This window comes from Pantherophis guttatus, chromosome 1 (genome assembly GCF_059756535.1).
Source record: "Pantherophis guttatus breed Tessera chromosome 1, ASM5975653v1, whole genome shotgun sequence".
Lineage (NCBI taxonomy): Eukaryota > Metazoa > Chordata > Lepidosauria > Squamata > Colubridae > Pantherophis > Pantherophis guttatus.
In genome coordinates, this window is record NC_142063.1 from 58,064,519 (window position 1) to 58,090,122 (window position 25,604).

General features: G+C 40.0%; 1 protein-coding gene across 1 annotated transcript; it reads right to left on the reverse strand.

Moving 5' to 3' along the window:
- Positions 1 to 9,958: 9,958 nt before the first annotated feature.
- On the reverse strand, positions 9,959 to 25,192 carry PSMA6 (proteasome 20S subunit alpha 6). The gene is made up of 7 exons (XM_060690582.2): positions 24,916 to 25,192; positions 22,574 to 22,668; positions 22,013 to 22,094; positions 20,246 to 20,401; positions 17,714 to 17,892; positions 12,072 to 12,166; positions 9,959 to 10,161 (listed from the first exon to the last, which is right to left on the reverse strand). Exons 1-7 carry the CDS (start codon positions 24,989 to 24,991, stop codon positions 10,104 to 10,106), a joined length of 741 nt encoding a protein of 246 aa, XP_060546565.1. The 5' UTR covers positions 24,992 to 25,192; the 3' UTR covers positions 9,959 to 10,103.
- Positions 25,193 to 25,604: the final 412 nt, after the last annotated feature.

Here is a 25,604-nt window from a genome sequence, read left to right on the forward strand (position 1 = left end):
GGCCACCCCAACGATGCCCTTGAAGTGATGTCCCAGTGCCTGGAGGCTGTGCGGATCTGGATGGGGAGGAACAGGCTCAAGCTCAACCCTTCCAAGACTGAGTGGCTGTGGTTCCCGGCATCCCGATATAGTCAGTTGACTCCATCACTGACTATTGGGGGCAAGTCGTTGGCCCCCACTGAGAGGGCTCGCAATCTGGGAGTCCTCCTGGATACGCAGCTGTCCTTGGAGGAACATCTGACGGCTGTAACCAGGGGGACCTTTTGTCAGGTTCGCCTGATTTGCCAGTTGCGGCCCTTTCTTGATCGGGATTCCCTGTGCACAGTCACACATGCCCTCGTCACCTCTCGCCTTGACTACTGCAACGCTCTCTACATGGGGCTCCCCTTGAAGAGCACTCGGAGGCTCCAACTGGTCCAGAACGCAGCGGCGCGGGTAGTGACGGGAGCAGCATGGCGCTCCCATGTAACACCGCTCCTGCGCGAGCTGCACTGGCTCCCAGTGGTCTTCTGGGTGCGCTTCAAGGTGTTGGTTATCACCTTTAAAGCGCTCCATGGCATAGGGCCTAGCTATCTTCGAGACCGCCTGCTTCCACCGACGACCTCCCATCAACCCGTGCGCTCCCACAGAGAGGGCCTCCTCGGGGTGCCATCAGCCAAACAGTGCAGGCTGGTGACCCCCAGGGGGAGGGCCTTCTCTGTGGGGGCACCTACCCTCTGGAATCAATTGCCTCCAGAGATAAGGAGAATCCAAGACCTCAGTGCCTTCCGCCGTGCCCTTAAAACCTTCCTTTTCCAGCAAGCCGGGCTGGCCTAATTTTTTAAGTGTTTTTAAGTGTTTTGTTTATTGTTTTTATTTAATCGGGCCAAATTTATATATATATATTTTTAACTGTATTTTAATATTTGTACTTGATGTTTTTACTTGGCTGTTCACCGCCCTGAGTCCTCAGGGAGAAGGGCGGTATACAAATTCAAAATAAAATAAAAATAAATAAAATAAATATCAATACTCTCCCATCCTCCACCTTGTCTGCTCTTGGTGAGAACCAGGCCTTTGCTGAAACTGGGGAAACCCAGAAGATTGCTTCCTTCCTCCTTTTCAGTTGTGATTCTTGAGGAAAGGCAGTAAACTTTTCACATTATAGCAAATAAATTTTTCTTCAGGCAAAAGTTAATTATATTTTCACTTTGGCCCTGCAGTTGTTCCTGCTTGGGTTTGGGGGCAAAATTCTTTCAGCAAGGGGGGCAAATCAGATATTTTTGGGAGGGGCTGTCAACAAGACGAAGCTGATAATTAGGCAATGTTGAATCAGCGAGTGAGCCACATGTGGTGTGGTGTCTTACTTAATAAGCAACAAACATCTTTTAACTAAAGACCTCAAATGCCTTCATTAACATGAACAAGCAACACAATTTGAAACTCCTATATGTAAATAGACTTGAGCTACAGTTGTACATGGACATGCAAATCTTGAATAATATATTTAAGTTCTACAGATAGGAATTTAATCTGTCTGACTTGTGATGCTACAATTCAGTTTGTTAAAATAAGGGCCTGTGATGCTGAGATGGACAGCTACCATACTTTTCGGAGTATAAAACACACTCCCCCCCAAAAGAGGGTGGAAGTGTTGGTGCGTTTTATACACCGAATACAGCCATTTTTGGCCTCCTGAAGCCCTGCCCCGTGCGTCCAGTTTTTGCAAAAAATGGGCCCATTTTTTGCAAAAGCAGGATGTGCAGAGGCTTTGGGAGGCCTGCAGAGTGCTCCTGTGGGCTGGGGAGGGCAAAAACACCCTCGTTTTTGCAAAAAAAAAAAAAAGGGCCTGTTTTTCGCAAAAACGGAACACGCAGAGGGTTTGGGAGGCCTGCAGAATGCTCCTGGGGGCCGGGGAGGGCAAAAACTTTTTTTTCTTGCTTACCTCTTTGAAATCTTGGTGAGTCTTATACACTGGTGTGTCTTATAGTCCGAAAAATATGGTGTACAAATTTGCTAAATAAATCAGTAAAAGCAGGAGAATGGTCTTGTGAGTCTAGAACTAAAGAGCTGAGTTGCAAGAGTAACAGGAGTTTACTCTGATGTCAGAAACTACTCACTTGCTTTCTGATCCAGGAGGCTACAGCTCAAAATTAGAAGCTAATGGTATATTCAGTTTTGACAGAAATGAAGCAAATCAACACTTTCAGCCGGAAACCAAATAGCTCATCTCCCAAATTTGTGCAGATGAAAAGAGGGGATTTTTATTTGTAAGGCACATGTGTCCGTATACATTCCTTTAAACTACAAAGATAATCTTTTTAAGCATTTCAGCTAAAACTACATTTTTCAGTGGCACATATATCATACATATATATATATATATATCATATAGAGTTATCAGCTCCTACCATCATTACAAGACAAGTGAGATGAAAGAGTTGAGATTATATGCATTTTTCCTGTTTTACCTCAAAAGGGAGTATGGGAATCTACATGCATTTTCTAACACCCGATACTTCTCTTGACTTGCTCCCTATTCAATCTTTTTCTTAGTTTTCTTATCAAGGAGCAGAAAATCAACTATATAATGTCCCTGTCAAGCACAGGAAAATCAGAAGTCCAGGCAGTTTAAATGAATATAAAGGTTTATTGCAAGCTTATTCTCTCTACAAGACTCTGAATTAGTAACCATCAAAACAAATTGGCAGTAGATAAGAGTCAATGGAGTTCAAAGTAGGCTGGACTTAGATCTCTTGTGGGAGTGAAGGGACTCGAGACTGATGATGTGCTTGCTTGACCTTCCCTCGGGCTCAGTCCTCTTAACCATCTTAACCCTGAATTTTTAGTTCCATCACATGTGGAAAATATCAGTTTGAAGGCGGTTGCATTACATCATGATGGAAGATGGAATCCCTCATGTATCAGTGTTGGAACCAATTCTTATTAACTGGTTCAAATCTTGACTATTGGGGATCTGTAACTAACCAAAATGTTTGGAATCACAGCAGATAGTTCAATGATGCCATCCACCCAGTGTCCAGCAATTATGAAAAAGACAAATTTCATGCTAAGAATGGTTTTTTAAAAAAATGATTGAAAATAAAACAGCCAACTTTATAATAGAAATCTATGGCACATTCATGTTTGGAACACTATGCATAGTTCTTGCAATTTAAAAACAATCTAATAAAGTGGGAAAATGTGCCAAAGAAGCAATCAAAATGATGCACAGCACAAAAGTGATCAAAGAAAAGTTTCTCTCTCACACACAAAACACTAGGACCAGAGGTCTTCCATGAAAGCTGATTCGAAAAAGATTTATTACAAGCAAAGTATTTCTTCAACTGTGCACAATTAACCTGTGGAATTCATGGAATTCATTACTACAAGATATGATAATACCTGCTCAGTTTTCAAACATAATTGGATAAATCATGGAGGACAGGTCTATCAAGAACTATTAGTCTTGAAAAATCAACATTACATGCAGATTTTGGAACAGCATATCTCCAAAAACCAGTTGCAAAAGAACAGCAGTAGAAAGGAAATATCTCCAACTCCTGCTTGCAAACAACTCAAAAGATAATCTGTTTGAAACCAACGCTTGAGTAAGATGGGCCTTGGCCTGATTCAGCAGAGACATTTTTAGGTACTTAAGGATTATTCGATAAACTATGATAAAAGTGGGTAAAAGTGAGAGGAAGAACTAAGAGACAGCTTATTTCCTCTTTTTTTTTTTTTTTTTTTTTTTTGCAATTCTGGACTTGACTCAGTCCAAAGCAGCAAGCATATCCTCTTAGTTCTCTGTGAGCCTGTAAAATGAAGGATGTTGTAATAACTTACCAAAAAATTTGCATATTGTCCATTGGCCCAACTGACCGGACTAAAATCCCTCCACGAAAAATTGCATTTAAACTTGGTTCACACAGCAGTGTAAGCAATAATGGGGCTTGTATGATTTCAACTCTGCATATTTTCCAATTTGTCACTAGCTTCTAAAACATACCCTTCGTTTAGCTTTTTGTGCATTATGAATTTAGTAAACCATGGTTAAACAAAACATGTCTGAGCACAATACACAAGCCAAATCTATCCAAAATGAAACCTGATTACAATATTGTCTATGCCAAATAAGGAATGCAGCAATTTATTATAGCATGAATAGAATTTAACTACATTTAAAGATGAACTTCAGCAGTGTGTGACAGGTCATTTTGGACCTATCAAATATAAAGTTAATAATTAGACTTCAATTAAGCACCATTTGAAGATAGAACATATATAAAGCACATTAATTAATGAGCAGGGTGTAGCAACAGATCTTTAAATTTTGACAGGGTCAATATTTTTTTTTATTTTGCAGAATTAATGCTACAGGTGAAACTCGAAAAATTAGAATATCGTGCAAAAGTTCATTTATTTCAGCAATGCAACTTAAAAGGTGAAACTAATATATGAGATAGACTCATTACATGCAAAGCGAGATAGTTCAAGCCTTGATTTGTCATAATTTTGATGATTATGGCTTACAGCTCATGAAAATCCGAAATTCACAATCTCAGAAAATTAGAATATTACATGAAATCAATAAAACAAGGATTGTACATAGAACAATATCGGACCTCTGAAAAGTATAAGCATGCATATGTACTCAGTACTTGGTTTGGGCCCCTTTTGCATCAATTACTGCCTCAATGCGGCGTGGCATGGATGCTATCAGCCTGTGGCACTGCTGAGGTGTTATAGAAGACCAGGATGCTTCAATAGCGGCCTTCAGCTCTTCTGCATTGTTCGGTCTCATGTCTCTCATCTTTCTCTTGGCAATGCCCCATAGATTCTCTATGGGGTTCAGGTCAAGCGAGTTTGCTGGCCAATCAAGCACAGTAATCCCATGGTCATTGAACCAGGTTTTGGTACTTTGGGCAGTGTGGGCAGGTGCCAAGTCCTGCTGGAAAATGAAGTCAGCATCCCCATAAAGCTCGTCTGCGGAAGGAAGCATGAAGTGCTCCAAAATCTCCTGTAGACGGCTGCATTGTCAAGCAGAGTGGACCAACACCAGTAGATGACATGGCTCCCCAAATCAACACAGACTGTGGAAACCTCACACTGGACTTCAAGCATCTTGCAGTGTGTGCCTTTCCATTCTTCCTCCAGACTCTGGGTCCTTGATTTCCAAATGAGATGCAAAAGTTGCTCTCATCAGAAAAGAGGACTTTAGACCACTGAGCAACAGACCAGTTCTTTTTGTCTTTAGCCCAGGTAAGACGCTTCTGTTGTTCAGGAGCGGCTTGACAAGAGGAATACGACATTTGAAGCCCATGTCCAGGATCCGTCTGTGTGGTGGCGGCTCTTGATGCACTGACTCCAGCCTCAATCCACTCCTTGTGAAAGTCCCCAACACTTTTGAATGGCCTTTTCCTGACAATCCTCTCCAGGCTGCGGTCATCCCTGCTGCTTGTGCACCTTTTTCTTCCACACTTTTTCCTTCCACATAACTTTCTATTAATGTGCTTTGATACAATACTTTGGGAACACCCAACTTCTTTTGCAATTACCTTTTGAGGCTTTCCCTCCTTATGGAGGGTGTCAGTGATGGTTTTCTGCACAACTGTCAGGTCAGCAGTCTTTCCCATGATTGTGATTCCTACTGAACCAGACTGAGAGACCATTTAAAGGCTCAGGAACCCTTTGCAGGTGTTATGGCTTAATTAGCTGATTAGAGTAGGACACTTTGAGCCTAGAATATTGAACCTTTTCACAATATTCTAATTTTCTGAGATTGTGAATTTGGGGTTTTCATAAGCTGTAAGCCATAATCATCAAAATTATGACAAATCAAGGCTTGAACTATCTCGCTTTGCATATAATGAGTCTATCTCATATATTAGTTTCACCTTTTAAGTTGCATTACTGAAATAAATGAACTTTTGCACAATATTCTAATTTTTCGAGTTTCACCTGTATTACTCCATAGTAGTCTGGATCTTTACTAAGTTTTCTATACGCCGTAAAAGAAAACTTTTGTGATTTGTTCTCATCAAGAAAAGACATAGTCAGGTATATGTTTATTTTACTGAAACATTTAGAAGTAACCATGGAGGATCTGCAAAGATTACAACATATGCAAGGAAACTAAAGTAATTGAGTAACAGTACATGATCACGAGCATCTTTAATTCATCAACTGTAACAACCCTACAATGCATTTGGAAAACTAAATATGGATATATTGCACAAATGTTGCAATTTTCCTTTTGCAAAATTCCTTTTTTTTTTACTTAAAAACCTGAACAGACATGTGAAATTTCAAATCCCTTTCAGCAATTTCTTTAAAATTGCCCTGCCCTGCCCTGCCCTATGTATTTTGTCTGAATTTGATTCCAATAGTACTCATGATTTTGATTTTGAACGCAGTTTGGCATATAGGAGGTCCCTGTTAAATGATACTCCTATAATTATCAGTAATGCAGTAATTAATTAATCTTAATTAATTAATCATAGATACTACTATTTAACAAGAGAACCCAAATACAAAAAAGGATCCAACAGCACATGCCATAGCTTGGGTTCTAAGAAAAGTACTTCCTCAGCCAGCCTCAACCTTCTTCTCAAAATACAGCTGTGCCATTGGTAGACATTTATTTTCCCATAACTTACAAAAAAAACATTGCTTTATGCAGATTTAAAGGCAACTAAGCTGATCACTCAGCATAAGATGAACAGTTTTAATCTCTACAGTCATCAAACTACATAGCAGACAAACTGGTTGAGCGGCAATAATAATGTTTAATTGTTGTTTGGGAATCTGAATAATAAACCAAGCCAAGACTGAGCAATGCACACCTATTTTTTCAGCCTTTAATATTGCTATTACATTACTGGTTTACTCCAGGCTGTTCTATTAGGAGTTTCCCATCCTTTATTTAAAAAAAGGATATGCATACAATGATTTTGAGCTGTCATATGAACATTGCAGATTAAAAGCAGGAAAGAGGAAGAGATAGGGCGGTAGTATTTCACAGTAAGCTATGAACCATATCTGTTTAAAAGAATATGCATGCGCAGGAGGGCAAGGAAGGGGTAGATGGGGGGGTGAGGGTGCACATTGCAATTTGGGGATTTGCGCATGCGTGCACTTTGGGCACTCGGTCTGGAAAAGGTTAGCCATCACTGCCCTATAAATTTATATTAGATTTTAAAACCTCATTTTAAAAGGCAGATAAAAATAATAATAACAGAATTCCTTTATTTGAGCCAATGTACATATATAATGTACGATGTACATATATAAAGTTATATAATGGTGGTTTCAGAAAGCTTCATCATCAAAATGTTTCTCTAACAATGATATGCAATAGTTTTACTTCCCACGTGAAGCAAATCTGTACCTTTTTCATATTCAAATCCGCTCTGGAAGATTGCAAGCACTCTAAACCAGCAGTCCTCAACCTTTCCACCTTAGTGGCCCGGCCTGGTGAGGGGTGAGTGGCAGATGCACACTCGTACAGACAATTGATAGTGGCAAGTGTATGCACCCTCCACTCACGTGTAGCCCCACTCGCACATGCACCCTCCACTTGTGCATTTCTTCTCCCGCGTGAACCTTCACTCAGCCAGAGTGCTTGTGTGCAAAGCTCCACTTGCGTGTGAGCACAAAGCACCCTCCTCTTGCATGAGTGGAGCTTTGCACATTTGCCCATCACTTGCACAGCCCAATTTTAGCAGGCTGTGACCCAGTACTGGGCCACGGCCCATGGGTTGGGGACCCCTGCTCTAAACTATGCTTGAGGGCATACAGAGGGAGCCATAATCTCTTTTTCCCTGCTGTTGAGTTTACTATTTCATGTTTAACAAGGTTTAGGAATTTAGGAAAGCTTGTAAAATCATATGAAGAATTAATGTTGAATCTTCTATGCTGCAAGGTTAGGATGGTGATTTAAAACTTGAAAAGTGTGCATTCGTTGTTATATAAAAACTGCAAAGGTATACTGGATTCTTGAAATACAAGAGTCAGTATTATCCATGTTAGTTTCAGCAGAAATGAAAACACACACATAAAATAAAAAAACTTGTTTTGCTTAAGGTATGAAGTAGGTTAAAACTGTTGTGTTAGTTGCGAAGTTATGCCCAACCCATCGCGACCCCATGAACAATGTCCCTCCAGGCCTTCCTGTCCTCTACCATCCTCTGGAGTCCATTTAAGCTCACACCTACTGCTTCAGTGACTCCATCCAGCCACTTCGTTGTCGTCCCCTTCTTCTTTTGCCCTCAATCTTTCCAAGCATTAGGCTCTTCTCCAGTGAGTCCTTCCTTCTCATTAGGTGGTCAAAATATTTGAGTTTCATCTTCAGGATCTGGCCTTCTAAAGAGCAGTCAGGGTTGATCTCCTCTAGGACTGACCGGTTTGATCGCCTTGCAGTTCAAGGGACTCACAGGAGTCTTCTCCAGCACCATAGTTCAAAGGCCTCAATTCTTTGGCGCTCAGGCTTTCTTATGGTCCAACTTTCACAGCCATACATTGCAACAAGACTTTCCTATTCCATCAAGCTGGCCTGGCCTAAATCTTCTCCCCTTTTTAAATGTAAATTTTTTAAATTTTTTAAATGTAAATTTTAATTTGTTTTAAATTATGGGGTATTTTAAATTCAGCCAAATTATTTAATTCGTTTTTAATTCATTTTAAATTTTTTGTATTTATGTGTTTTATCTCGTGGCTGTTCACCGCCCTGAGTTCTTCGGGAAAAGGGCGGTATAAAAATTTAATAAAATAAATAAATAAATAAATAAAACTGGGAAAACCATATCCTTGGCTATATGCACTTTTGTTACCCCTTAATGGATTACTGCCTTGTTGTGGCGAAGGTACTTGTGTAGCTTAATGAAGCTATGAGCTATGCCGTGCAGGGCCACCCAAGACGGACAGGTCATAGCAGAGAGTTCTGACAAAATGTGATCCACTGGAGAAGGAAATGGCAACCCACTCCAGTATCTTTGTCATGAAAACCCCATGGACAGTTAAAACAATAACTACTTTTAACATTTCATGGAGTTTTTATTGTATTTTTATTTGTTGTTTTAACTGCTAATAGTCTTGCTGACTATGAGGGCCAATTGAGAATGTTTCCCTCCACCCCCACCCCCCAAAAAAGCTGATCAAGCAGCAGTTTTAATGTAAGCAGTTTTAATTGCAAAGTCATCTCAACACCTGGTGAAAACTTAATGGGAAATAACTGTAGTTTCCCCTTCCCTCTCTGAACCTGCTTTTCTGGTATTTTAACTGATGAAGAGATCTGGAGATTGTTAAGAGCTTTCATATGCTATAAGTAAAGTTATTGCAAAGACTGGCAGATTGGCTACAGCATCATTGAAGCAGACATGTACCACATCTGAGATTGGTGAAAGACAAATTAGCTTAATAAATTGTACACTCAAGATGGATTTTGAAATCACTCCTATGGGTCTTTTAACACGTTCTAAACTTTCAGAAACTCATGGAGCCTGAGGAAAGTACTTCTAGGAGTATACAAAATGATGTGTTTCAAACTGTTTCAAATGTAAGGTTTTGTATACCCCAATTTTCTTCTCAAAAACATATACATGAATACAGCTTTGCAAATGTTACACCTTTTGTCACTTCAATTGGATTTCAATTATATTGTATTCATCTCTGCTTATTGGACTCACACTATACACTAAAAAATACAGTAAATGAAGCTAGTGCTCTATATTTATCCAGAAAATAAGATCAGTGGGCCCATCTTTTCACATATACAGAAGATCAGCATATAATTTTTTGCTGTGTTCCCAAAAGTAGTAAGGGATCCTTTATTAGCATGCTGTGCATAGTGAAATTTTGGAATGCTTAAAAATGGGGGAGGGACTATACTCCATTCTCAAGGAATAAAAGTTACAGAATATATTGAGTCACAGCATCACTGATATATAACTTTAATATCAAATAATAAGAAAACAAACCATTCCAAAACCTCACTTTATTTATTCAAAGTGAAGAAATACATCAGATACAGAGCATTCTGTTTTCATCCCATAATTCAGAACCACTCATTTGTATTCACCAGGCATTCTGCCTTGCAATCACAGAATGAGCAATTTTAAACAGAGTTAATCTCTCTCTGCTAGAGCGACAAGGTGCGTATCAATTTCTGCTTCTGTAAGAATCCTAGAAAGAGGAAAAAGCAATGGTATTTTTTATTCTTCACCTCAAATAATCAAATATTTATTTATTTATTTAAAACATTTGTACAGCTACCCATATTAAAACACAATCTCTGAATAAAGCACTATATATAATAAATAAAAACAGAGAATTATAACTTCTTAGGACTTGTAAGGTGGCAACATTTAAGGGAAGGGAAGGGAAGGGAAGCATGACTGTCCTACCCAATCTGGGGGGACACGAGCAAATACATTCAAGGATTTTCAGCACAATTAAATCAACTGCAAATGAATTTTACAAAGGAAACATTATAAATGTGTCTGTCAGGGATTTTTGAGTTCCACATGCTGGAATATCTGGGTTCAGGCTATGCTAGAGTTTACAGGCAAAGCATGCACTGTGTAAACTATCAAAGTTGCTTGCTTGCGGGGTGCCGCAAGGGTCGGTCCTCTCGCCGTTCCTGTTCAACATTTATGTGAAGCCGCTGGGTGAGATCATCCGTGGTTTTGGGGTGCGATGCCATCTGTACGCTGATGATACTCAGCTGTACATCTCCACCCCAGACCACCCCAATGATGCCCCTGAAGTGATGTCCCAGTGTCTGGAGGCCGTGCGGGTCTGGATGGGGAGGAACAGGCTTTGGCTCAACCCTTCCAAGACCGAGTGGCTGTGGATGCCGGCGTCCCGGTATAGCCAGCTGGTGCCATCGCTGGCTATTGGGGGCGAGTCACTGACCCCCACAGAGGGGGCTCGCAACTTGGGCGTCCTCCTGGACACACGGCTGTCTTTAGAAGAGCATATGACGGCCGTGGCCAGGGGGGCTTTTTATCAGGTTCGCCTGATACGCCAGTTGCGCCCCTTTCTGGATCGGGACTCCTTGTGCACAGTCACTCATGCCTTGGTCATGTCACGCCTGGACTACTGCAACGCTCTCTACATGGGGCTCCCCCTGAGGAGCACCCGGACGCTCCAGCTGGTGCAGAATGCGGCCGCGCGGGTGATTGTGGGAGCGACGTGGCGCTCCCACGTAACACCTCTCCTGCGCGAGCTGCATTGGCTCCCGGTGGTCTTCCGGGTGCGCTTTAAGATGTTGGTTCTCATCTTTAAAGCGCTCCATGGCTTAGGGCCAGGGTATTTGCGAGACCGCCTGCTGCTACCGATAACCTCCCACCGGCCAATACGCTCTCACAGAGAGGGCCTCCTCAGGGTGCCGTCGGTCAGGCAATGTCGGCTGGCGGCCCCCAGGGGGAGAGCCTTCTCTGTAGGGGCACCCGCCCTGTGGAATGAGCTGCCTCCTGGAATACGATTGATCCCGGACCTCCGGACCTTCCGTAAAGCCCTGAAGACGTTTTTATTCCATCAAGCCGGCCTAGCCTAAATGATTTTTAAATTGGGATTTTAAATTTTATGGATTTGGGGGTTTTAAATTGGGAAGCTAGTGATTTAATTCTTTTTAATTATCTTAACTTTTGTATTTGTATGTTTTTTAATTTTGGCTGTTCACCGCCCTGAGTCCCTTCTGGGAGAAGGGCGGTATACAAATTAAATAAATAAATAAATAAATAAATAAAAGTTGATTCTATGCTAACCTGTGCCTAGTATCTCCAGCATTATGTTAAGAAAGAAATCATATCTTTCTTGCCAATGCAATGCTGTGACATTAATTGCTGCTGTGCAATTTCCTCTGGATTCCAAAGGTCTATAATGAACTTTTCCTTGGCAGTTGCAGTGGCATACATTCATATCAGATATACTTAAGTGGATGTATTTAAATACAAGTGTTACATAATAAACTGACCAAAGACAAGTGCCAGGATACAGGTAACAGAGAGCACACCTATGTATTTTTTATAAAAAATAAGATAGCCACAATCAACATACCCAACAAGAAAAAAAAATCTATTTCACATTACCTGAATTTTGGATTATCAACTGTAACAACCCCTACTTCTATTTCAGATGGTTTGAAGTCAATGGACAAAACAGTAGAAAGACAGGTAATTCCGGTCTACAAGTAAACAAAACAAATCTGATCAGAAATATTTTTAGTACTAGTTAATGCAAAATCTGGTTTTTATTTTAAGAAACTTGTTAATCTTTGTCCCTTCATAGGCAGAGCCCATTTATAGATATTTGAAATGCAAAATTCTAGCAGCTTTGAAAAGGAAAACAATTGAGTCTATAAATTAATTTCTTACAGTTAGGAATTATCTGTAAAGACAATCGCAGTGTAAATAGCAGTGTAATTCCTAGTAGCATTCAAATCTTCAAAGCTTTTCAGCACATTTAAAATTATTTTAGTAAAATTACTACTGTTTTGAAGTATCTCCTCAACTTATGACCAAAATTGAGCCCAAAATTTCTGTCCCATTTTACAACCTTTCTTACCACAATTTTTGAATCACTGCAACTGTTAAGTTAGTAACATAATTGTTAAGTGAATCTGGCATCTCCATTGACTTTGTCAGAAAGTCGCAAAAGATGATCACATGACCCCGGGACACTGCAACCATCATAAATGAGTCAGTTGCCAAGCGTCTGAATTTTGATCATGTGACCATGGGGATGTTGCAATGAACATATGAATGGTCGTTAAACAAACTGTTGTAAGTCAAGGACCACCTGTACTATAATGGGGTGGTGGTGGTTATACATACCTTACATGGTAGCTAAATTTTATTTTGAATTAATTTGAATACTCATTTATCCTAAGCATTGCTAAAAATACAGTTTGTTCTCCAGCATAAATTTAGTTAAATGCCTGAGTCAACGCAAGGCTCAATGCAAGCAACAATCACCTCCCCGCCCCCCTTATTGGTCCTAATTATAGCTAAAATGCTATGTAAATTATCAACATTTATGGAAAAAAATGACAGGTTTATAAGTGCCACAATTCTTGCTACTAATGTATGAACCCCAAATTCTTTCTACAGTTTAAAAGGGTTCTTCAGAAAGTATACATCTCCTGTATTCTAATTCCCTCTGCCCTAATAATTACAACACAAAGAGATTCAAATCGTCCCTAAAGCACATTTTGACACTATTGCTGTATGGACTAGGTTATTGTTTTAATTTTTTTAAAAAAAGTAGTCTACGGAGGCAGACCTGATCTTATTGCTCAATTTTATCAACTAAAATAAAATTTATTTATGGCAACTTGCAACATTCTCTAGACACAATACCAAAAAAATATGCTTATTATAAAATTGTAATAATAAAGTTAATATAAGACAGCAACTGGAATACAGGTTGTCCTCTGTATGGCCACTCATTCAGCGACCATTCAAACCTACAATGGCATTGAAGGAGCTGTAGTTACAACCATTCCTCAGAGTTCCCACCATTGCAACATGCCTACTGTCATGTGACTGCGATTTGGGTGCTTGCCTCACAATTATGACATCACAGAATCCCATAGTCAGCGTTCGTAACCTTCCCTGATGGCTTCCTGCAGTTAGTGAGGAGCTGGCAGGAAGTTTTACTTCATGGTCAAGTGAGCTCCTCGTTAACAACCCACGCAGTTGTTGGGACCAAAATTGGTGCTGCTAAGCGGCATGGTCATGTGACATTGTGCTTTACGATTGCATCACTTAGTGATAGCAATTCCAGCTCCAATTGCCATTATTAACTGACTACCCATAATTAGAAAATTTGGCTTTGGTCTAAAAAACAAATCTAGAGACAGATTTAGAAGAATTCTGCCAAGAAAATATAAGTCAAATTTCATTCCATCTATGTAAAATAAATGAAATGAAATAAAGTATACTGATTAGCATAAACATTTTCTTCTAACAATCTGAGAAAATCATTGACTGGATGTGGACATCTCCAAGTGAACAATATTCAAATCACATGACTATAACTCAGCAAGCAAAGAAGGAAAAATCCATTTACTCAGCAAAAGCAAGATCTGGCGCTGACTTCAGCTAAAACCACCCTCTGCCAAATTGCAATTTAAAGAAAACAAATAACATCACCAGACCAACAAGATAAAATGTCAGCAATATTCCCATATGATTACATGGTGAAGATAAACAATAAATGTAATGGTTTTGATTTCATAAATAAAACACTCAAAAAGTCTGGATTGAAATTCATTATATGCTTAATGATGAACAAACAAGTAATGTAAATGTAAATGAAATGTAAAAAGCAAAAAAAAAGGCAAAATTTATTAGGAGAAACAATTACTTTCAGTATGTTAGTTCTACTCAGGGTGGATTTGATTTAAATCGAGTTGACTTAAATCACAATTTAAATCATGATTTAAATCACTAGTAAAAAGGCTTGATTTAAATCAACTCGATTTAAATCATAATTTTTAAAGAGCAACTGTCATCTCTGCTACTCCTTTGACCCACTGTTGACTCACCGATAGTCCCAGTGTTGCAGAATATACAGCCTCATGCTACATAACTAAGCTCCATTTCATGCTGAATAAATTAAATTATTTAGTTTAAATTATTGAGGACCCAGTTGTGGGGGCAATAAGCTGACTTTGTATAAATATACAAAAGGATGAAGGCTATTGCTGAGCACATTGTAAGCCGACCTGAGTCTCTGGAGAAGGGCGGCATATAAATCAAATTAAAAAAAAAAAAAAAATAGAAAACTATCTTACGATAGATTTTTACCCCAAAAGTTTTTTATTAAAATAAATTCGATAAAAATCAAAAAAATCTGATTTTTTTGATTTTTTTAAAAAAAATCATTGATTTTTATCCACCCTGGTTCTACTGTAATGGCTTGAAATGAGGAAAAGTTAAGGAATCTCTTGTTAGAAGTGAAAGTGAATAAAAAACTAGTCAATGGTTACATTTTTTTTTTAAAAAAAAGATACTTTCACCCTGTCCCACATTGCTTACATTTTATTTTTAAACTTCCACCTTTCTTTTTGAGAATCTCATCAACTACAACTTTCTCAGCCTTCCCTTCTTCTCAACCCATTTACTCTCTCTGAACCGATCTGCTCACTTTTATCATTCATTATCCATCCATTCAATCAATCAATCAATCCATCCATCCTATCACTTCTTGTTTTACAACATATGCTTAAGTAGCCCATTCCCACTTTTTTTATGATTCCACTACTGTGCTTGACTCTTAGTTTTAAATAACAAAACATATCAGACATTTTCACTTTTTTAAAAAACAAGCATTGATTCCACACAATGAACCATTACCCCACAATCTTTTCTTCTGATGTTTTTACAAATTTATCTACCCACTCTAATTTTTAATTTTTTATGATGAATTCCTGAAAGAAAGGGAAGAGATTTCCAATGCTTTCCATAGCAGAACAAGAAAAATACATGAAGGTGGCAGACAACCTCCTATCCAAATATCTTAAAATCTTGGGAAAATTCTTCAATGACTGAAGGCTCACTCTTAGCACCAGCAAAACAGTAACTACCTGCTTCCACCTTAACAACAAACTAGCACATGAAGCCCCAAGTGTCTATTAAACAACAACTTACTACCCTATAATCCCTTGGAGTAATATTGGACCAGATTCTCTCCTGTAAGGTACAGCTAGAGAAAACAGCGGCAAAAATCAATACTAGGAACAACCTGCTCCAGAAATTATGTGGAACTAAATGGGGTGCTTCAGCTGCCACCTTCAGGTCATCAGCACTAGGTGCCCCCTGTATGACTTAACAGCTGCCATACTAGTAAGTTAGACACCAGACTCAGAGACACCATGAGGATTATAAGCGGATGTATTAAAACTACTCCAACTTGCTAGCTTCCTGTTCTGAGCCATATAACACCACCAGTTTTACAAAGGTAAGATGCACTAGTGAGCAAATACAGAAAAATTATGAACTCCTCACTGCTACCAGTGAATGCCGAACTTCCTCATTTATTAGCCGGAAGATTCAAATCCAAGAAACCCACACTGGCACTTGCACATCTGCCCAAGAACTTTAACACTGATTCCCAATGGAAAGCCAAATGGGTGGCTGAATGCCCAAACATAAGAAGACATATAAATGAGCCCACAAAAAAGGTGCCAGACTTTGAACTACCACATCAGCAATGGACAATCCTGAATAGGATTCACACCTCAAACAGCATCTGCTAGGATTCTCTATATAAATGAGACATAGTATCCTCCCCTCAGTGTGACTGTGGATCCCATATCAAACTGTAGATCACATTATGACCGGCTGTAAGCTGAGGGTATATACCGGTCTAGTATCTGATGTTAATATAAAAATGCTGCGCTTGAATGTTTAGATGGTCTAGTCATTGGTGTTTGAACATAGATCTTTTTACTATTTATATTTTATTGTGTTTTACCATATTGTGTTTTACCAATCTAGGTGAAATGTTAATATATACACTAGTCCATGTATGATATGCCATACACTAAATAAATAAATCCAATGCTCCCTACCAGATTCCCACAAGAAAACTCAATGGGGAAGCTGGTAGGATGTTGGAAATTGCTCCTGCTCTCACTGCTTTTTAGCCTGCCCTTGGTCATTCTCTTTCTCTGTTTAGGTAAGGAAAAATCTCTGAAACCAACCAGGCACCGGTTGTCTAGTACAATCCTACACTCCATATAAATCATTCAGGTGATCAGCCAGCAATAAAATGTCATCTGTACACATATTCACATAGCCAATCAAATGCATTTCTAACATCACAACACATTCTTATTTATATATGACACTTAAACACCTGTTATTTATTTATAATAAATAGGGAATTTTCCTACTGCATGCTCATCTGTGCACTGTCCCTGACCCATGCTGCACCCTCATGCAACCTTCCATGCTGATCCACGCAGCAACTCTTATGTACTTTCCCTGTCCCAAACGGTGTCTCTTACGCACCCCTTGCACCTTCCCTGACCAGCACCTTTCTTCCTCTTACTGATGAGGTGCAACTAGCCAAGGCAGCTGCTGGTCCTTCACAAGGCCTCTGTGCAGTCTCATGAGCTTTGGGGAGGCTGCGCAAGAGAAGCCAAAAGGGCAAAATTGGGGGACAGATAGGCAGGTGGGGGGAATTGAAGCACACACTGTGCTAGCAATTGTGGACAAGCTGCCAAGCACTTGAATTTTGATCAAGCGACTTTGGGGGCACTGCAACAGCCATAACTTGTTCATTCAGTGCCATTGTAACTTAAAATGGCCACTGAATGAATGATCATTAAGTGAGGAGTAAATGTATTCCATTATTAATTCACAGCTGACATTACTGTAATTGATTTAAAGGAAAGCTCTGCCAAGGAAGACAACTGTATTTATCACAAGAAATAATAAGTGTTATTCATCTGCCTGTGAATTCAACGGAGTTTAATGATGTATAATTCTAACAACATGCTGTAGAAAGATGAAATGCCAGTTGGGATGCATTTCAGCGTTTTTAGAATAGAAAATACTGATGAGAATAAATCACATAAGCAAATTTTACTCTTAAGCATACCAGTTAGAAGACAACATTTTATATAGTGATAGTGACCACACTGAAGCAAACAGGGTATCCCCACAAACCTTCCATGAGATTGCAACCCATTAAGCCTAGGCATCCTATCCTATGGACTTACCTCTACTGTCTGTTCAAATGTCCAGTCCAATTTTTTCTTCACTTTCTTTTCAAGAAAGCTAGTTGATTCTGTTTGTTTGACCCCTGCAGCTGTGGCCTTAAACCCACAGTAATATCCGGCTGGATCACACTTGTATACCTGAGGATTGTTTTCTTCATCAATGCCAATCATAATCATGCCTTTAAGGAAATAATAATTTTGAATAATTTTATTTAAATACATATGGCATGTCATATCAACAGTGTGATTCTGAACAGTTAACAGCAGCTAACAAAACATAACATATGTGAACAATGATAGCTTTATTTTTTTCAAAGAAGTTGGTTCTAATCAAGATTTTTTATACACCCTTTATATAAAACATGCATGAATAGACTTCAGCCTTTGTTCAGTTTGGCAATTCTGTGTAGCTCATTAAATATTTTCTTCCCAAATTTGAAAGTGCAGGCAGGTTAGAATTATTGGAACAGTTGTACAGCAATTGTTACTGTTCTTAGTTTGAGAATTGGAAGGAAGATTAGAAGCCTCACAACCAAAAATACTCTTAATACTCTTGATAATCAAGAACTTTGTTTGCAAATGCCAAGTTCAACCTTTTCCTGCCCAACAATACATGCTCCCCTCCTTTCCTTCCTTCCTTAGAGAAAAACAGGTTAGCATTGTTTCAGTTTCCTAATAATTCTGTTGGCAATTTTGCATCTTCTCCAGTTCTCAGTAGCTTTATGGTCCAGTGACAAGAACATTATCAATATTTTAAGCCTGGTTAATACTAAAAATTCATATAAAGGCATTATTTGAATTGTTTTCTTTCTGTCAGTCTTCAACATCCTAATTAAGAGCAGAACTATTCCCCATGTTAAAGGGGTATCTAAAATATATTCTCTTTTTAAACATCTGCATTTATAAAATCCAAAAGTTTTTTTGGATTTGAAAAAATGTAAGCAAAAATTTGCCAGAGAGACAGTAAAGTCAATTTAGTCTAATGGGAAAGTCAGTTTGGTCTAGTGGTCAAGGCATCAGGCTAGGAATTGGGAGATCATGAGCTCTAGTGCTACCTTGGGCCTGAAAGCCAGCTGAGTGACTCTGGGCCAGTCTCTTCCTCACAGGATTGTTGTTGTAGGGAAAATAGGAGGAAGAAGAACAAGATTTGTTTGCCATCCTGATTTATTTATAAAAATAATAAATGTGGGATATAAATAAATAAAAATAGTTCAAAATAACTTTTGGTTAACATATTATACTTAATCCTGTTTCCATTTTAAAGCAAATTCCTGGTATTAATGGAATTTCCATAAATTTGAACATTGCTTGACTTCTGCAATTTCCTATAATTCAGTTGCCAGAATTCTAATTCCTAGACTCCAGTTCTCATTTTACAACTCTCTTCAAAGCAGAACACCACCCAGAGCTTAAGAGTCAACTTGTGTATAGAATTGAATTTTAATAATCAAGAGACTTACGTAAGATTTCATTTCATGCTTTTCAACGTACCGTTTAACAGCCATGACTAGAAAGCTATGTATCCCATAAAATATGCAGTATTTTAAATAAATATTTATACATAACTATTTTAAATAACCAAATAATCTAACTAAATGTTGCACAATCAAGGACTTTAGGAAATACTGCAGCCAGGCAAAACTAAGAAAATGTTAGCTGATAAATCCTACTACAGACACAACTATCATTAGTAGACTCAGCATCCATGACATAAGATGATGCATTTTTAAAAAATTGTTTCACCAAAATAAAATCATTTTAGTATCTCTTAGATTAACACTGAACAGATACCATTTCCAATGTTGTCATCCAAATACAACTAAAATTCTATTAAAGGAACTCATTACATTAAAATTAATATAGGTCAGCATTTTAGGGCAAAATACATTAAAAAGGCAAGCCTGTTATTCTGAAGAACACAACATTAATCTCATCTGATGCATTATTTTTTTTTATTTGGGTAGTATAATCAGGGATCTAATCCAAGAAGAGCAGTATAACAAAAATTAAACTTGAAAGATGCATCCAGGTCAATCAATGGAAACATTTTAAAATGGAAGTCTACAAAGTATGAGAATCCATTCTTTACTTTCTTATGGTTGAGATGCAGTAAACCAGAAGGAAACATATTCATTTGAAAGCAGCATTAATATTTGTCAAGTAAGCTTCTCTAGAACTGATGACATACATCGCTGCAGTTATGAAATAAGCCAAGAGAAAGAAAATAAGTAAGATTGTGCAATTTCCAATTAATATGGCTGCTGAATTGTATGGGATTAGAAGTACGCAATCTGATGTCTTCCAGATATTTTTGACAATAACATCTATAATCTCAAAGCACAGACCAGGGAAGGCAGCAGATTGTCACCCTGTGTGTTCAAACGAATACTAACATTTATCCTAATATTAAAAAATGAATTTTATATATTCCAAAATATTTCGTGAAGATCAGTTGTTGATGAGATTTTCTAGCTTCATTACACATCAGCTTCCAACAGTTTGTTATTATTTTCAGTTTGTATTTATACTTACAGCAACCAAGAGGTCTCATCTCAGCATTCTGTGTATAGACCTGAGAAATATCTGCAATTCTTTTACATAGCATATCCACTGGAATCTCATAACCGTATTTGTACTTCCAGTTAGCAGCCTCATAGCGGGCTCGCTGCACTTGGGATCTACTGTCCGCTGTTGTAGAAATAAAAGACCCAAAGTCATTCTCATATGCTTTTTAAAAGTATAACTGCAATGGAAAAGTATTTAAATTCAAATAAAAGGCTTTTTAAAATTCTTATATTCCTAAGACTATACAGGTGGCCCTCGACTTACAACCGTTTGTTTACTGACCATGCGAAGTTACGTCACTGAAAAAAGTGACTGTTTTCACATTTATGACCATTGCAGCATTACCACAGTCACATGATCAAAATTCAGACCATTAGCAATTGGGATATATTTACAACAGTTGCAGTGTCCCAGGGTCAGCTTTTGCGATCTTCAGACAGCAAAGTCAATGGGGAAGCCAGATTCACTTAACAACTGTGTTACTAACTTAACACAGGGAGGTCAGGGAAAGTGAGCAAGGATGTGAAGAGATACAATGTAGGTTGGAGGAGGTGGGTAAGGGGCGTGGTATGGGTCAGTAATGGTGAGACGGAGTGTACAAGAACCAATGTGGATCAAGGAGTGCAAGAAAATATGTGGGAGGGAAAAATCGGGGTGGTGGTGGTGCACGGATGGACTGTGAAGGGTGCACCACAGATATGTGGATGTGTTAGTGAAGCACCATAAGACCAAGAAGGATGCATGAGTGGCTGCAGCATGAGCACAGAGGGCTGGGGAAGGTGGACAGGTAACCTTCCCTGCTGGCTTCCCTTTTGATTTTCTGGGGAAGTTTCAGGGAAGATTGCAAACGGAAAACAAATTATGTGGGGTGCTGCAGCCAATCTTAAGTATGAACTGATTACCAAGTGCTCAGATCATGATCATGTGATTGTGGGGTTGCCAGGATGGCCGGAACTCTGAGGACCGGTCATAATAACTATCTGTTCATCATCATCATAATTTCAAATGGTTGCTGAACAAAAGCCCATAGGTTGAGGACTACCGTAGCCCAAGATATACCTCTCCAAATCTGAAATATCATTATTTCACTCTCATTCCTTCCCAGGCACTTTAATAAGTATGGATGAGATTAAAAATTAGTACCATTATCTAATGCTATTTCTAAAAATGCATTCAATTGCCTTTAGACCAGATGTGTCAAACTCAAGCCCCAGGGGCTGGATCTGGCCTGCAGGGTGCTTAGATCTGGCCCACAGGGCCGCCCTGGAAGCAGCCAAGGACCAGCCCGCGGTACCTCTGCCAGCGAAAACAGAGCTTGGGAGGCTGTGACGGCCTCCTGCAACCCTCTGCCAGCGAAAACAGAGCTTGGGAGGCTGTGACGGCCTCCTGCAACCCTCTGCCAGCGAAAACAGAGCTTGGGAGGCTGTGACGGCCTCCTGCAACCCTCTGCCAGTGAAAATGGACCTCAATTTTCGCTGGCAGAGCACTTGGGCCACTACAGGCACCCCGACATGAGTGACGTCAAGCTGGCCACATCCACCCTGGTCACGCCCACCCGGCCCCCAAAGTCAAGCACAACCCTGATGCTGCCCTCAATGAAATTGAGTTTGAAACCCCTGCTTTAGACCATATTCTTGATTATGCAATATTAAAGTCTTATTTAAAACAAAAATAAAGTGAGATACTTCACTTCGGTACAACTTATTTACTATCTGATTTGTCTTACGTTTGTACCTGTCATTCCGGTCATTACACATCCAATATTTTCAGTTATTCTGAATAAGTGAGTCACTGTGTTCGAATCCAGTAGCTTGTCCTAAAGGATAAAACAAAACACAATTTTAAGATATTTATTTTATCAGCTTTTATAACTCCTATCTCCCTCAGAGAGATAGATACATCATTACCATGGAATAAAGTTTCTTTTTTACTTCAACAGGGAAAAATATATAATTTGTGTCATACATAGGACATTCGATGGTTAAGAACAGGCGCATTTACTTAGAAAAATTATTCTTAAGAATATTGTTGATTCCAGTGACACTATAATCATAATTTCATTTTATCATAATAATTTTCAATGTTATCTTTTGAACATTATGGAAAATCTATGACTCTCCAAGTAAAATACTCTTCCCTAACTTCAAAGTCTGGATCTTCCATCACTCTACAAAATTCCAATACTCTTCATTAGTAAGATCAAAGCACAGAAGAATTAAAAATCAAGGAATAATAAAGATACAAGTCAGCCATACATGCGGTCAAGGATTATCCATGCAGTCATATTATACTTACAGGTACTTTTTTCTGTGTGACAACAACTGCACAGTCCTTTCCACGAACAGCTACTGATGTCAGTCCACCTTGGTTTATGGCCTTGAATGCATATTCTAGTGATACATTGAACACAAATTTTACCAACAGTAGTTGAAACAGTGACAGCATCAGATACAAACCTTCATTAAAAACAGATAGTTCACATCCACAACGTCTTAGACCAGCAGCCCTCAACCTTTTCGGCACCAGGGACTGGTTCCGTGGAGGGCGTTTTTTTTTCACAGATTGGGAAGGGCGTGATTTTGCACCTGCCTGGATGGGGTTTTGCTCGCTTGTGCAGCCTGGTTCCCACTTGCTTGCGTGGCCCAGGAGTTGGGGACCCCTGGCTTAGACTATTTATTTTATTTTAATTTTATTTTGAATTTGTATACCGCCCTTCTCCCTGAGGACTCAGGGTGGTGAACAGCCAAGTAAAAACATCAAATACAAATATTAAAATACAGTTAAAAAATATATATAAATTTGGCCCCATTAATTAAAACGATAAACAAAACAATTAAAAACACTTAAAAAGAATTAGGCCAGCCGGGCTTGTTGGAAAAAGAAGGTTTTAAGGGCACGGCGGAAGGCACTGAGGTCATGGATTCTCCTTATCTCTGGGGGCAACTGATTCCAGAGGGTAGGTGCCCCCCCAGAGAAGGCCCTCCCCCTGGGGGTCACCAGCCTGCATTGTTTGGCTGATGGCACCCCGAGGAGGCCCTCTCTGTGGGAGCGCATGGGTCGATGGGAGGTCGTCTGTGGCAGCAGGTGGTCTCGAAGATAGCCAGGCCCTATGCCATGGAGCGCTTTAAAGGTGATAACCAACACCTTGAAGCGCACCCGGAAGACCACCGGGAGCCAGTGCAGCTCACGCAGAAGCGGTGTTACATGGGAGCGCCACGCTGCTCCCGTCACTACCCGCGCTGCTGCGTTCTGGACCAGTTGGAGCCTCCGGGTGCTCTTCAAGGGGAGCCCCATGTAGAGAGCGTTGCAGTAATCAAGGCGAGAGGTTACGAGGGCATGAGTGACTGTGCACAGGGAATCCCGATCAAGAAAGGACCGCAACTGGCGAATCAGGCGAACCTGACAAAAGTGTGCCACTTAAAAGTGATGGTACTGTATTTTTTAATTTGAAATATCCAGATAGCTATAATTGAACTGTGATGGTGCAGTAGTTAGAATGCAATATTGCAGGCTAATTCAGCTCACTGCCAGAAGTTCGTTCCTGACCGGCTCAAGGTTGACTCAGCCTTCCATCCTTCCAAGATTGGTAAAATGAGGATTGTTGGGGGCAATATGTTGATTCTGTAAACTGTTTTAGAGAGGGCTGTAAAGCACTATGAAGTGGTATGTAAGTCTAAGTGCTATTGCTATTTAGAATCTTCATATTCACTATTCACATTTGTCTGTACTGTCTGTCTGTACTGAACTTGAGTCTCATACAGAAGTATGATTCTAGCACACTGTAAAAACACAGTAGAAATGTAATGTTTACCAAAATAGTCAGACCCACAGACTATTTTGGTAAACTCTAACATGTGGGATCAATAAATCGTTAAGCATCTCAACACATCACAAAAGCATACACCTCCCTCATGCCAATATATTCCGAATTTTTGCACTCTCACCACTGCACTCTCGCCATAGTTCAAGATCATAAAGCGACTCACAGGTAAATAAATTGCCAGACGAAAAGGAGGCTAAATGCTTTACCAGCCTTCACTGGGTGGCCTTTGGATGTCCCACAATTCCCAGAATTTGCAGCTAATATTGCAGAAAGCCGGGGATTATGTAAAACCGCATCTGAAAAGGTACCCCGCTCTGAGCCTTAATCCCGAGTTATGTCACGAAGTCAGCATTGAGAAGAAAAAGCCACAAAGCGGGAAACTTTCGCAAGGCGGGGAAAGCAATACTTCTCAAGGCTCCAATTTTTTTCCCCCCTCCCCATCTACTAGCGCTCGGAAAGTTGCGGTCCTCGCTTTCCCGGATCGTTTTGTTTCGCTTTCGCTTTCGCAGCAATGACGAAGGTTTTCGCTGCCGACAACTTTTCAACCTTTCCATTTATTTACGCCGAAGAAAATAACCCCGAGCGCCTCGTACAGCAGTAGCTGAACGGCTTGAAAGCCACCGCGATTGCAACACAGTCCCTTTGGGACGCGAACTGCTCCCTCGCTTCTCTACCGGCGGCGCCCCACTTCTGGGAAAGAAAGAAGCCGAAGGCGTCATTTAACATTTAACGTTTTTCCTTCCTCCCCTTCTGAGAGAGGGAAAGAAAAGCGGCGTCCTGCATCGTGACGAGGCGGTTTTTGCCACTCACTTACCTACTTGATAGAGGCGCCCTTCGGGGGAAAAGATAGTAATATGCCGGTCGAAGCCGGCGCTGGAGCCTCGAGACATGGTCGCGCAGAAAAAGCAAACCAAGCGGCAAAAGTGGGGGAAACTGCCCGCAGACACAGCATGCGAAAAGGTTTCTACTTCCAGCGGCCGGGGAGGGGAGTGGGGTGAGAGCGAGGGAGACGGAGTAGTACTTCCGGGGCTACATGGTCACGCGCAGGCGCAACGAGGAGCTGCTTACCTCCCAGAAGCGGAGGAACTGGTGCTTTGGTTTCCTATTCGTTTGTTCCTTAGTCACGGTTACGCAAGGCGCAGACGCGGAAGCAACCATAATCACGCCGTCCATTAACGAGAAGTCGAACGTTTCTTGACTGCCGCACATGCGCTTTAAGAATTAGGACTGCAAGAGTATAAAAGTCCCCTCCCTTTTTTTTTTTTTTTTGACAGGAGGCGCGCGCGGAGGTTTAAAAGAGCGATTGTTCTCGCGTGATACTTCGGTAGCTCCCCGTTTGAACGTGTGAATCAATGTTTTCGGGACGAAACTTTTGGAGCAAAACGAGACTGCTTCATTAACGGAATCACGTAACCGAGCTGGGATTGTTGCCCACCATCTTTTTTTAAAGGCTTTTTAAAAACTCTTTTGGCTGATTTCAAAATAAAGCCGGGCATGATGTAA